Here is a 14,803-nt window from a genome sequence, read left to right as displayed (position 1 = left end):
TTTGTTGATTATTCACTTTATTAAGCTAGATTTTATATTAAGTTTAGTTTTTATTATTGATCATTTATCACACACACCACCTATTGAGCTTTTAGTATTTCATACACTATATAATTAGGTTATGGTGAGTGATACATTGAGTGTGAGCTTAATTGAGTTCTCATCTTGTTAGAGAACAAAACAAATTGTATTTGAACTTATTTGTTGAGTGAACACATTGTAATACACAAGTACACCGAGAGGAGTGTGTGGTGAGAGACAGAGTCGATTCCAAGAGGAGTGGCGTCGGTAGTAAAGTCTAGGGAGAGATTGTATATCCAAGCACTTGAAGAATTCGACACGGGCTAGGCTAATACTTAGAAGGTGTATTGTGTGATTGCATTTGTGTGAGTTGTGAAAGTTTTCGGTGAGCTAGAAAACCGATTGTGTGAGCTGTAAACATTTTTGGTGAACATTGAAAATCAGTTAAGATAGTAGAGATTCTCCTCGAGAGTGAGGAGCGGAGACGTAGGTCAAGGGTGACCGAACTCCGTGATCATATTGTTTGTTTGCGTTTGTCATTTGTCACTATCTCATTTGCATATTAATTCAAATTTATATCGCCCTTGTTTTAATTACATATCATTGCTCATAAGTTGTTGAATATTATACTTGCTAGGATAAATTGTTAATAAGTTTTAAATCAGCATTAATATCGGGTTAGATTAGTAAATACCCTATTCACCCCTCCCCCTCTAGGGTAATTTCACACTCTTCCTTCTCGCGAAAGGGCTTCCTAACTATGAAAAGAGTTTACCTAAATCACATACAAATTTAGTAGGCTTACAAAACCGTAACCTAGTAGTCACCTAAAACTAGTCATCTAATCTAACTCCCACAATGAGTAACTCCTAGACGTAACTAGTCCCAACCCTCAATTCAACCAGCTTGAGTATGCCTTAAAATAAGTTCAAGAAATATAAAATCAAATATCAATTAAGTTTAGAATTAAAATAATCTTATGTCTCTTTTGATAAAATAAACCATTCTTTCAAAGATATAAGCAAAGCTTAATAAAGAACGATGACAAAGATCAATCCAAGAGCAACTCTCCTCACAATGGAATGATTCAATGATGTTGTGCATAATGAGTAAAAGTTTGATGAGGCTCCGGGAGATCAAAGAGGTCCTCAAGATCTAAATAATCAAAAACCTAGAACTTCTCTCTCTCTGTCCTCCGATTCTCAAGGTCATCTCAGTCATCATCTCATCTTCTCTCATCCTCCGATCTCTGCATCCTCAAATCTCGTCCTCTTCCAACGACTAGTTCTTCTCTCTAAATTTCAGCATTAGCCTCAACACACAGAATATAGTGAAGCATGGTAGAAGATAGAGATGATATGAACAATGAACTATGGTGATTGAATCATCAAAAAACCAAACAGCCGACTATACCATCGATGGTTGCTCTCGGCCATCGATGGTGTCGAAAGACCATTAATGCCCGATGAGCAGCATTGATGATTTTGATGTTTTTGGACATTTTCACCATCAATGGACCTTTGAACCATGAATGGTCACCACACATCATCGATGGTCAAATGCCACTATCGATGGTCAAGGCCCTGAAATTAGCTTTAAACTGATTTTTCTAGTCACTTCAACTCGTACATGTTCTATACATGTGTTTGCCTATACTTAATCATCTTAAACTAATATTAGTACCAAATAAAGATTTATTATTGATCAAATAAGAGATATTACACGGGCAACATCTTAATATCTAGCAGGTGATTGTTATGGACTGGGAATCTGGGATGAGTACTTGGGGTGAAAACTGTTTAGATATGGCTGAATATGATATTTATCATATTTGTATCACTTATCAATCACGGATGCAACTATGTCTTGGTATAAAAAATTCATATCCATATCTACTAAAATTGGATATGGATATGAATATACATGTAGATTTATATGCAGATACACGTACTGATACAAAATGAATATGAGAAAACAAACAATATAAAAAAAAGTTCATATAATACAAGAGAGTTCATTAATATGTTTGTTATGCTGGAAAATCTAAGATTATATTTCTTAATCATTAAAATTAACCTCAAATTCATTAATCTAAGGATTATAATTAGGATTTAGAACTATTGTAACTGTATGACAACCATATATTTGGATATTTTGAATATAGATCTAGATATTTCACTACATTTCTATCTCTATGACCACTCCATGTTATCAAAGAAAGATATTTAATAATCATATAGTATCCTAACATATACAAATACAATTATTTCCTCGAATACGAACAAGTTTTGCACCCTTAAGGAGAATGGGTGGTAAGGGGGGTAAATTTCACAAAACCCCTAGAACTTTTGCGAGATTTTACACAAAACTATTCTGAACTTTGTAAACTCTTATTTAGATTTATTTTGGCATGAATTTCAAAAAAAAAAAATCTTTTTGTTTGATCATCTATAGAGTCTTTTAAACGATTTTTTTATGGTTCAACTATCTCATAGTTTAATTATATATACTAAGTCTTTCTTTTATTTTTTTTATAACTTAACTCAAAATTGAACCCAAGACTGTGGGAGCCATATTAAAACCTCTCAATTATCCAGGTCACCACAATGGGAAGCAGTCTTTCATAATTTGACAAACTAAGAATTTTTATTATTTTTTATAGGAAACAAACTAAGAATTAGTTCAATAATACAAGGAGAAAAAGAGGGTATGAAAAGAAGGACATGACATGGATGAACTACTAATATTAAATCAACAAGCAATACATGCATATACACATGCTAGGTATTGAAATCTTCTTATCCTATTTTTATATAAATGGGGTTACTTACTTATTATTGAGTTCCTGAAGTTTCATCTATTTTTAACTTTGGTGTTTTAAGCTTAAGTCTGTCACAAAAGTATATATAATTTTTAAAATATAGATTTTAAAATAATAAACTTGAGATCTGAGAATGAAGTTATTGCAATAGAATTTTGCATTGTGTTATACTATATATGAAGTAAAATTATTGTCTATAATCCTTTTTCCACGATAATGTGAAAGAATTATAGACAGTTATCCCAAAACTATAAGTCACTCTATAATTTAGAATGAATGAGTATGCATTAAATGATCATGTTTAAATTTGTATCTTAGATTTAATAACTGCAATATGTTTTTATACTCTTGAATCTACTTATTTTATATATTGTGATTTTCTTTTAAAAAACCTTAGTTGGTTTATGAAATTCTGTGAGCCTTATGTAAAAAGGCATTTTCCCCCTTTTAATTTCAAGATGATCAAGCTCTAGAGAATCCTTTTTCTATTATATTTTTGGGTTTCTCCTATATATTCCTCAAAATATATGTATTTCTATATTTGCCCTCCAAATTATTATATTTTCAAATTTACCATTCAAGTTGATGTGATCAACCAATTTTACCCCTTGAGCTTAACTGCAGTTAGATTTTTAATGGTTTGTAGGGTTAAACTACATCTTTGCCCTATTTTAGTTTTTAAGAAAATCAAGGAAAAAAGAAAAGGCAAAAGGCCAATTAGACTACTAACGTACGACCCGTTATTAAGAAGGAGAAATTTTTAAAACAGCAATTTTTTCAATTTTATTGGGCAAAATCGACCGTCTCACAAATTAATTAGCAAAACCGACCGAAAAGGGTCGTTTTTGCAATTACGGAACTGCACGGGACTAGCAGTCCCGTGCAGTCCGCCTAACCCACCAGCTCCCTTTCTTTTCGTCATTCTTTTGTTCTGTCTTTCGTTCATTCCTCTCGTGACCACTCTCCCCCGAAGAAAAAAAAACCCTCGACTCGTCGACCCCCGCCGCCGACCACCGCCGCCGACCACCGCCATTTGCACGTGACCATCCGCCGCTCTCGTGACCGATCACCGCCGCCGACCACCGCCATTTGCACGGGCTAGGGTTTTTTTCGTTCATTCCTCTCGTGACCAGTCCGCCGCTCTCGTGACAGCCCTCCGACCTCGTCGCGCCGCCGACACCATCGACCCCCACCTATTTGCATATGATGGACTGTGTATTTTCAGTTTCGATGACGAACTCCATATCCATTATTTGTTTCTTTAATGGGAGCCTCGGCGTCGGAGTGAATAATTTGCCGGTGTATGATGGAGGTTCTCGGAAAATGTTCATGCTATCTAAGTCGTGTAATTTTGATGGAATGACTAGGGAAATACACAGAGTTACTAAAATTAAGAAAGAAGAATATACAATTAGGGTGTTCTTCAACTGTCCGATAAATGAGAGTAGAACTATTGCCGTGGAGATTACCGAAGATGAGGAATTGAATGACATGAAACAATTAGTCGAGAAGCAAGCGTCAATTGAGTTGTTTATTGAGAAGTATCCGATTCAGGAATCTGCCCAAGTTTCACGACCTCAAGGAGAGTTTTCTCGGATGCTTGACTTAGACAACGAGTCGATTGGTTTTATGACATCTCCAAGTCAAGAGCCATGGTCTCAACCACAACATTTAAGTGGGTATTCTATCGGTGGGACGTCAACTAATATATTTAACGACGCTTCAGGTCATGTTACGGGTTACCCACCAGTCGGAACAATTATAGAAGATGAAGCAGATGATGATTCAGATCATTTTGAAGAAGATGGTGTGCAAATTGATAGCATGCATGTGGCAGCTGGAGTCGATGATGACGCCCATTGGATGGAGCAATTTAACGTTAACAATGATTATGTGGAAGCTGAAGATCCGTTGCCCGACGAGTTTCATAATGAGGATTGGATAAATACTTCTCAAGCTGGATTTGTTGATGTTGGGCCAAATTTACAACGACCTGAGGACTTCACTTTAAAAAAGGGGATCTATTCGAGAGCAATGATGCACTGATCTTTGCAATCCGAGAATGGTCCATCAAGAATCGGGTCAAATTCAAGCCGGTAAAAACTAATGCAACAAACTACAATGTGAAATGCTTCTTTAACGATAAGAATGAAGTAGAGAACGTAAATGAGCAAGATGAGAGAAATAAAAAATGTCCTTGGTTGCTAAATGCTGCCGTGAGAAAATCATCAAATGGGCAATTTGTAATATGTAGATATTGCGGACTTCACACATGTTGCAACCCGTCGGTGGATGTCGATGATTATTCTGCATCTTCTTCTTATATATGTAAGCTAATTATGCCTGAAGTTAGAGCTGAACTTGATCTGAATGCAGGTCAGATATTTCAGAGGGTATATGACATGCGGGGGATTAAGATATCTAAATATAAGGCATATGATGCAAGGAGGAAAGCGTTGTCTAAAATTTTTGGAGATTGGGAAAAATCATATGAATTACTTCCACAGTATCTTGGTATCTTGAAGCTATCAAACAAAATAATCCGGGTACTGAATAGGAAATATTATCCGAAGAGATTGCACCGGGTATGGAGAGGTTCACTCGCGTGTTTTGGGCATTTGGTCCTGCTATTAAGGGCTTCACTTTTTGTCGTCCGCTATTGAGCATTGATGGTACACATTTATATGGAAAGTACAAAGGCGTGCTTCTTGTAGCGACCGGTGTAGATGCAAATGGCGGGTTATTTCCTCTAGCATTTGCAGTCGTGGAGGTGGAGGATACGTCTAGTTGGAAGTGGTTTTTTGAACTTATATACAAGTGGATTCCAAGTGTCCGTGCGCCAAGAATAATTACCTTTATTTCGGATAGGATGAAAGGAATTATAAGGGCGTTACATGAGGGTTTTAGTGCACCACATCACCATCGATATTGTTTAAGGCATATAAGAGATAATTTCAAGAAAAAACACGGTGAGATTAATTTGCAAAATCTTTTGTGGCAAGCCGGGTGTGCGACCGACACATTAGTGTATGAACATTGCAGGGAGAAAATCAAGTCTTTGTCATTAGATGCACATAATTGGATTGAAAATAACTTGAAGCCTCAATTCGAGCATCGGTGGGCATTATGTAAGGATGAGGGTGTGCGGTTTTGCATGATGACGACTAATTGCTCCGAGAGCTTTAACGGCGTTCTTAAAGGAGCACGAGCTATGCCAATACAATCTTTGGTTGCGAGAACATTCTATAGACTAAACGCATACTTCAACAAAAGGTGTGGTGATGGCATAGACTGGACAACACGTTACACACCAAAAAATGAGTCCATTTTGCATAGAAGAATTAAGGCAGCAAGATCATGTCAAATTACCGTATTCAACGACAACGAATGGCAGGTACAGGATTGTGACGGTATCTACACCATTAAACTATTTGATGTTGATTGCACTTGCACATGTAACATACCACAACTCCAAAAAATACCCTGTGCACATGTGCTTGCGGCTTCTTCTAATCAGCCGGGAGGTGCTAGAATTCCCAGAAATCGGTATTGCTCGCCTTGGTATTCAACAGCTCACTATCAAAAGACATATAGTGAGAGTTTTCATCCACCTGATGATAGTCGGTATTGGCCTGAATATAATGGACCACGTATAATTCCACCTCAGTACCGGAGACAAGCAGGCCGACCACGATCTGTGCGAATTAGGGGAACCATGGATCAAGGGCGAGAAGGAGTGGTCAAGCACAAAAAATGTAGTCTTTGCAAACAACCGGGACATACTCGACCTCGTTGTCCATCTAGACACAATAGATAGCAACTAATTGGTAATTTATATCATTTTTTTATTTTTATATACTTTAATAAAGAAACTGAATTACTATATGATTGATTATTGACATGTGTATAATTGTATGTGCAGGTTTGTACACCATGGATCCTGGGCCGGTTAGTGATGAGGTCTTATATGACCAGGCTCAGCATCGTTCACATATTATATCCTGTACAGAGGTAATTCAGTTACTTTATAATTGCAGTATTTGCATTTACATAATATTGCATTTTTATACTATCATTTGCTGTACAGAGAGGTCTGAGTATCGTTATGGTTGATCATAGCCTCAGCCATAGTCGTTGGCGGTTAGAGGATGAGCGTATCATAGCAGCTGTGGGACGGGCCGGCTTCTTGACTTGTTCAAAGCTTCGTTGGATAAAGCTCGATTGGCCCCTACTGATCGCGTTGATGGATAGATGGAGACCTGAGACCAATACTTTCCACTTCCGGATGGGCGAGGCTACCATTACTCTACAAGATGTAGCCGTGATACTCGGTCTCCGTATAGATGGTCCGTGCATTACCGGCACTGATAGTGATGTATGGCCTCGAAGATGTGAGGAGTTGTTAGGTGTAGCTCCAGAGACTATGCCTCGAGGAACTATTAAGTTGAAGTGGTTGAGAGAGACCTTCTCAGTACCGTTGCCTGTTGATGCCCCACAAATTTTGGTTGACCAACATGCACGTGCATACATTATGCACATGATTGGTACTATATTATTTCCAGATTCAAGTAAAGATAAAGTGCATGCGAGGTATGTGTATTTATAATATGAATCTGTATTTCATTGAATTAGCTTATTTTAATAAATTGGAATATTGTGAATATGCTAGGTGGTTACCACTCCTCGAGGACTTGGACGTATGTGGTACAAAATCGTGGGGTAGTGCCGTTTTGGCGTATTTATATAGAGAGATGTCAAAAGTGGCACTTATGCAAAACAGTGAGCTTAAAGGGTGTCTAAGCTTATTGCAAGTATGGGCATGGGAGAGACTTCATTTGAAACCGAGACTATGCACGCATTTACAATTAGATAGACAAATTCCACTGGGATGCAGGTATTGTATTTTTTATGTAGCGAATATAATTGTAGTTATCATTGTGGTACTAAATGTATGACAAACATTTTTTTGTAGATGGAATGTCGAAAAATGCTATGACGAGACCCCGGCTAGACAATTGGATTTCTACCGGAATGAACTTGACCGTATGAAGATTTTTCAGGTAATTCTCACCAAAAAACATGCGCTTTTTTTTCTACATACTGAAAACCCAATTCTGATATGCAACTGCAATAAATTATTGTAGATGGAATGGGAGCCCTACACCCAATTTCTACCTCAGCTACCCCCAATATGCACAGAATACCAAGTTGTATGGAGAGCTAGAGTTCCTCTTATATGTTTGGAGATAGTAGAAATGCATGTACCGGACCGCGTGCTTCGACAATATGGTCTTGCACAACATGTTCCGCAGTTTGTTGAAAAGATAGAGAGGAAGGCAAAGAAAGGAGGCCAACAAATAAACTGGATGATCGTGCATCAAGCTTTTATACACAGATGGAATGATAGGCATTTTTGTATTGTCAACCAAATTGAACCAACTCCTCGGGAATCAGATTACTACACTTGGTATTGGGACATAACCCGAAGATGGATACTTCATTCGACCACAATACCGGTTGAGTCGCAAAGAGGATATGTGCCCCGGGGTATAGATGAGAGAGAATTAGTAAGTACTTTCATATTTTGATTTAAGTCCATTTTTATTGGTACTTTATGTGTTGAAAAATTTGCAGGTATCAGCAATAGATGAAGTTCAAACTCTTGCAAATCGTGGCTTGGAATTGGCTCGAGCAGGTACGATAAAATTAAATCTCAAATTTACATTCTGTAATATCAAATTTAATATGAAATTTTGTTTTTGAACTATCTATCGCAGCAGATAGAAATCCCGAAGCACATGAACATGTATCAATATATCAGGCTATAATGCAGAGGCTTCAACAAGCCTTACACCGAACTCACGAAGATCGTCATGATGGACGGGAGGTAAGGTCATTCGTATATACACGACAACAGCGACAAAGTCGAGGACGACGCAGAAATAACGATGAAGCTGGACCTTCCCAACGTGTCGACGATGGAGCTGGACCGTCACAACCACAAACGCAACCGGATCACGAACTCGTCGAAGGGCGGTATGGAGGACGACGAAGACAAAGGAGGAGGAGGAGAGTTCTTGGATGTATGTAAACTACAGGTTATATACATTACAAAACTATTTAGGGATGTGATTTTTGGATTTGTAGTCGATAATATCGTGTGATATGTTTGATTTCTAAGTGGGTTTGTGGTGTTATTATGTTGGATTTGTTAGTGGGAGTTTGTGGTGTTATTATGTTGGATTTGTTAGTGGGAGTTTGTGGTGTTATTATGTTGGATTTGTTAGTGGGAGTTTGTGGTGTGATGTGATTTGTTTGATTTGAAATGAGTATGTGGTGAAATCAGTATGTAATTTGTGGCCTCTCTGCTTAAAAGTCGGGACTAGCAGTCCCGACTTTTAAGCAGATAGGGCAGCCGTTTGCTGAACACCAAGTGCACGGGACTAGCAGTCCCGTGCACTTCGCAAAAGACCCTCCGCTGCAAAACCGACCTTTTTCTTCTGAAAAGGGTCGGTTTTGCTAATATTAATCAGTTTAGGTCGATTTTGCCTATTAATTTTTAAAAATGGTTGGTTTTAAAAATTTCTCCTATTAAGAAATAAGAACCCAACCAGTTCTGTACAGAAACCCCAATTCGGGACATGTAACTTTTGCGACTCATTTTTTTTAAAGTCGAGTTTCTTCATTTCAATTAGGCAGAGCGGCTATTCACAGTACGGAGGTTCGGGTAGAAGTGGAGATTTGATTTAAAGTTTAGTTAGAAAACATCTGGTAACTTCAAAGGGGGAAATGTTTGGACATACTTAATAGTTAACTTGATAGTATTAAAAACTTAATAGTATTAAAAACTTAACGTAAAGATGTAATCTAATCTTCAAAAGTATTAAAAACTTAATAGTATTTATAGATGGTGGAAACTTGGAGGATCAAATCAATTTGAGGAATATATTTAAAAATATAATGATTTGGAGGGCAAGTTTAGAAATAGATATAATGTCGGGGCCATACATAAAAAACCCCTATATTTTTAGATGAGAAAGAATGAGTGAGGAGTCAACTTACCCTCATTTGATTTTTGGAGTTTTAAGTATACCCCTAATATTGTACCGAGGAATGAAAATTCCTAACTGTAATTAGGAGTGTAGTGGACACAATGATGTGATGTAAAATTGAATAATTTTCTAAATACATATTCTCAAATTAGAATACAACATTTTATTGCGTATTTTTTAAAGAGTGGGAAGAAAATGTATAATTAATTTTTTATATATATTAAACATTTGACAGGAGCATAATTTAAATGGTATTTCTTATGCAAATTTATTTTTCATATAGTTTGCAGGATAAAATATAAAGAAAATATATGTAAACCCCATAATTTTTGATATATAGTAATAAATAATAATAAATGAGTAATATTGTGATAAATATCATTTATTAATGGTTGAGTATGTTAGTAATCGATTTGAAATCGATTCAGTGTATTTTTCTGAGCCAATGATGTAAACAGGCACAAAACCATGCACGAACACAAAACTGTAAGTCATTCTGCGTTCTGGTCGGTCGATCGGCCTAGGTCGATCGGTCAACCGATGATACCCAACCGGTTGACTGATGCCTTGTGGCGGGTCGACCGACAGGCTTCTAGAGCTCCAGTGTTTCGTTTTCGGGTCGGTTTTGTTTGGCTTTGAGCCCAGTTGTATACCTAAGTATATATACTTGTTTTAAACCTCTTTTGATCATATTTCACGTGATATATCAGCAGCCACCTTCCCTCTAAAACCCTAACCCTAGTTTGTGAGTTTCTGGGAGTTTTCTTGAGGTATTTGTTGAGAGGAAGACAGGATTCATGATCTTGGTGAAGGAGGATCTTGCACGCACGCGTGTTTAGGAGTTTCAGCACAGCGTTTGAGGCAAGATCATCTTCCTCCAAATATTTCCCTATAGTAACTCATGATTTAATGTGTTTAATTGATTAATCTATTGTTTAAAGTTTAATCGGATGTGATAAAACCTAGTTTGTGATGTTAAATCTAAAAAATGAGTAATTTTAATCTCTGTTTAATAAGAATAGTTGATCATGATCAGTAGGATCGTATTAAATTTATAATTTCATGTTTTAATATGGTTTAAAAACCCTAGTTTAATCTTTTAAATGAATTTTTGCTAATTAAAATGTTTAAACCCTATGTTTATGATATCTAGGCGATGTGATCTTGTTTATACAAATCTATATCTATGGAATGATCAGAATTAATCATGTTTATAAAATATACCTTACTTGAGAATCTTGGTTTATTAGGATGTTAAACCCTAATTAGTTTAATTTGAGAGTTTTAATCATGTTAAGTTAACCTTTGTTAAGTAATTACGAAAGTTTAAATCATGTTTTGCTTTGCATGCAAACAAAATTTTGTTTTCGAGACAAGTTACAAAACACATAAACCTGAGAAAACCCGAGATAGTGTAATAGGTCGATCGATCCCAAGAGATCAGTCGACCGATTGTGTCGCCAAGGTTTTTAAACCTTTTCTGGCCTATCGACCAATAAGGATCAATCGGTCGACCGATGAGGTCTTCTTACAGTGCATTTTGTGCACGTTTGTCATCGGTCGACCGATGCTTTAGAGTGGTCGACCGACACATTGTTTTGTTTGTGATGACTTTTCTTGCATGTTTAATCGTGAACGCGGGATTCTAGATGTACGACGATACACGTGTGCAACCATGGGTGTACACAAACAGAATTGTGGCACATACACAGATATCCTGAAGATGATTATTACAGGTATTGTTTCGATCATGTTTGAGTTAACAATTAATTATAACATGTATGCATGTATGGATATTGTTGATGAGCACAGCTCAGTACTACATGGGATAGTGCGTCGATATGCCATTAGTACAGGCCATTGAGTTGTGATTTTAGGATACCTGATTTTATAGTCCATCCTGCACGGTGGTACGATGAGGCTAGAGAGCCGTACTTCTAGGATACTTGATGTGGTAGTCCGTTCCGCACGGTGATGTGATGAGACTAATGAGCCATGTACATATTTAGGATATCTGATTTGGTAGTCTGTTCCACATGATAATACAATGAGTTATAATGCCTTACGAGATATTGTATTGTGATATATCTGATAGCCTGAGTCCTTGGCGGAAGCCATTTATGAATACGATTCATTGCTGAGTTATATTGTGACCGATAACTTCGCGTTTGGGAGTTACAGGAGATTTAGTTCTTGTATCAACATCATCTACCCAAGGGTAGCGCGAATTATATGGTCGATATTTATGATATTGCGGCAACTTTACTTTTCTGTATTGTTTTTCTTTATCTTTTATTCTTAGTTTGGAATTGATATTTAGCGATTCACAATTTGAGACGTATGATATATACATGAGGGTTTTCTTGTTTGGATTATTTCGCTTGACGTACTACGCCTCGTGTTGTGAGTTTTTAAATATTAATCTCATTTAGATACATGGTAAATAATTTAGGTAGACTATACATAAGAGATAGAGCCTCCATTACATTGAGTAACCCTTCCCCTGGGGGCGGATGGAGATGATCTTGCTAAAACGCTCTAACGTTGTTGTTATTTTCTTTTTTTGTTTTCCCTTCTTTTCAAGCAGCGGATCAGAGTCCCAGAGAGCTGCAGGTTGACAGGTTACAGTATAGTCGCCGTCACTTATTTATAGTAGTTGGTGCTCCACCGTAGTTTAATATTTACTTTCAGCCATTTAGAGTTTTGTTTCATTTTGTAAAGGTTGTGTGCCTTAGTACTATTTTTAGTTGACTCTTATGTATTGAGCTATTTCACCTTTATTCCTGACATCAGTTGTATTTCATTTTACTCAGACTGGGACATGATCATATTTATTGGATATTTCTTTCTAAGTCATGTCCATTGCATTTATTACTCTTATTTTGTCTGTTTTGTACCTACACTTGTTATTTTATTCCACTAGAGAGATATTATTATGATGGTAAAACATGTTATTACACAGTATAGGTGTTGGCAGGTTTGACATCTCTGGGCTAACCTTGAACTGCAACCATGTATGAAAATAGGGGCATCACAATATATAATATGATATAATCGACTATTGAAAAGTGAAATTGTGGCTTCATCAAGAAAGAAAAGTATTTAACTAATTCAAGAGTTTAAAACAAATATCTAATTTGAAAGATTTTAATGACTTTGACTAAATTAGTAAAAGTATCTAACTTTAGAGTATCTCATTTCAATTAGTACAACGTTATGGTCTAATGTGAAAAACCGTTATTTTCTTATTTTAAATTGAAACATCTGTTGGACCCTAGAGGGGGGGGATTAGGGTCACGAGGCTATAATTATGCAATAAAAATAAAACAGGCAAAACACAATATGCAAATGCAATCAAAATAGAGGAGATAGGGTTAGGAATCGTTATCCTGTGACGCGCGATATGTTAATGAGGTTCGGTCCGCTGACCTACGTCCCCGCTCCCCACTCTCGAGGAGAAATCCACTACACAACCCGGTTTGGAAGCCGGAACTTCGTCTACACAGTGATCCCCTCACGATCTCACACTACACAATTGATCTCAACAGATCACACTCCCACACAATTGATCTACACAAGATCACTCTCTCAAAATAGTAGAAATGGTGTAAGAACCCTCTCTTTACAATGTTCCTATGGCAAAGAGAAGATAATACTGAAGCTGGGATGTGAGACACAAACAAAAAACTCAGATGAAAACAGGTTTGAAAATTTTTCTCTGTAAAAAAGTTCTCTGAAAAATATCTCAATGAGCTGGGACACTGAGGAAGAAGAAGAGGTTGAGTTTAAATAGAAGAAACCAGCTGTTTAAACCCATAGCCTTAATCCCCCAAAATCTGGAAACAATCGTCGCTGAAATCTGTACTGAGCAGTGCTAAAAAAGTACTAATATTACCGTTAAAACAAATCGGCAGTCGACCGGACTTTTTCACGGTCGACCGCGAGCCAGGTCAGAAACTTACTAAAGGTCCAGAGAGTTTCGCGGTCGATCAATGCGGTCGACCGAGGGAAAATTTTTGCTCACGGTCGACCGCGGCATTCGACCGTGAATGTTTCTACTGCCCACTGACGAGTGAGCTCAGGTGCGGTCGACCGCAATCTGATACACTCAAAATACATGATTTTTGACCAACTTAAAATATTTGTAAAATATTCATTTGACCTCCGAAAATTGTAAAACTTTGTAAGCTGTTTTTAATACCAAAAACAAATTGTTTGGAAAAGGAATTTTGTAGATAGGTCCTCATACTTGTGAAAAATAGTATTTTGTGAAATACGTTCAAAACTATAAGTATGAAAACGTATGTGTTGATATCCCAATAGCTTCAGATGAAATCTAAACTATTTGCCTACATTCTAGCACTAGATAGAAAATAAAAACTAGCTAATATCCTAATGAGAATACAATTCTTTAGTCTTGATATAGCTTGAGTTTGGATGAAGCTTCTAATTGAATTTGGTGTTCTTGAAATAACGTTGCTTCACCACTATGCCTCCTCCTCCTTTGGATATCATCGTTGTAGCGCATATTCCATCCAATCCTCCATTATTGACACTAACAAGCTTGATATATGAATTCACTACATTTACACTCAATAAGCCATTAGTACCGATAATGGTGGTTGTAAAACATCATCAAAACATAAGGGCTAATAATCTCCCCCTTTTTGATGATGACAACCAACCATTATATAAGAGCAAAAATGAATATAGCTTATAGATAGGTGCTCCCCCTATCTATGAGCTCCCCCTAAGTATGTGCAACAAATGAGGAGATTTCTCTCCCCCTTTGTCACCATCAAAAAATGGGGTAAAGAGAAATGCATGCAAAAATGCAACTAAACAAGCAAGCAAATAGAACTTTCATATATTGCATAAGCCCAAACCATTTCTTATGCAACAAAAATCA

General features: G+C 36.9%; 2 protein-coding genes across 3 annotated transcripts; both read left to right on the top strand.

Moving 5' to 3' along the window:
- On the top strand, window positions 6,982–7,797 carry LOC109834345 (protein MAIN-LIKE 1-like). Its single transcript, XM_020402356.1, has 2 exons — window positions 6,982–7,432; window positions 7,512–7,797. Exons 1-2 carry the CDS (start codon window positions 7,086–7,088, stop codon window positions 7,795–7,797), a joined length of 633 nt encoding a protein of 210 aa, XP_020257945.1. The 5' UTR covers window positions 6,982–7,085.
- LOC109842431 (serine/threonine-protein phosphatase 7 long form homolog) lies at window positions 7,882–9,056 on the top strand. Of its 2 annotated transcripts, none has more exons than XM_020411318.1 (4): window positions 7,882–7,902; window positions 7,987–8,409; window positions 8,477–8,537; window positions 8,623–9,056. In XM_020411318.1, the coding sequence occupies exons 1-4, from the start codon at window positions 7,888–7,890 to the stop codon at window positions 8,931–8,933; spliced, it is 810 nt and encodes a 269-aa protein (XP_020266907.1). In that variant the 5' UTR covers window positions 7,882–7,887; the 3' UTR covers window positions 8,934–9,056. The 2 variants fall into 2 exon arrangements, with proteins under 2 accessions (XP_020266907.1, XP_020266902.1); XM_020411313.1 differs by having other exon boundaries at window positions 8,620–9,056.

Source organism: Asparagus officinalis, chromosome 1 (assembly GCF_001876935.1).
Source record: "Asparagus officinalis chromosome 1, Aspof.V1, whole genome shotgun sequence".
Taxonomy (NCBI): Eukaryota; Viridiplantae; Streptophyta; class Magnoliopsida; order Asparagales; family Asparagaceae; genus Asparagus; species Asparagus officinalis.
Note: the sequence above shows the minus strand (reverse complement) of the source record. Positions and strands in the feature narration are given on the sequence as shown.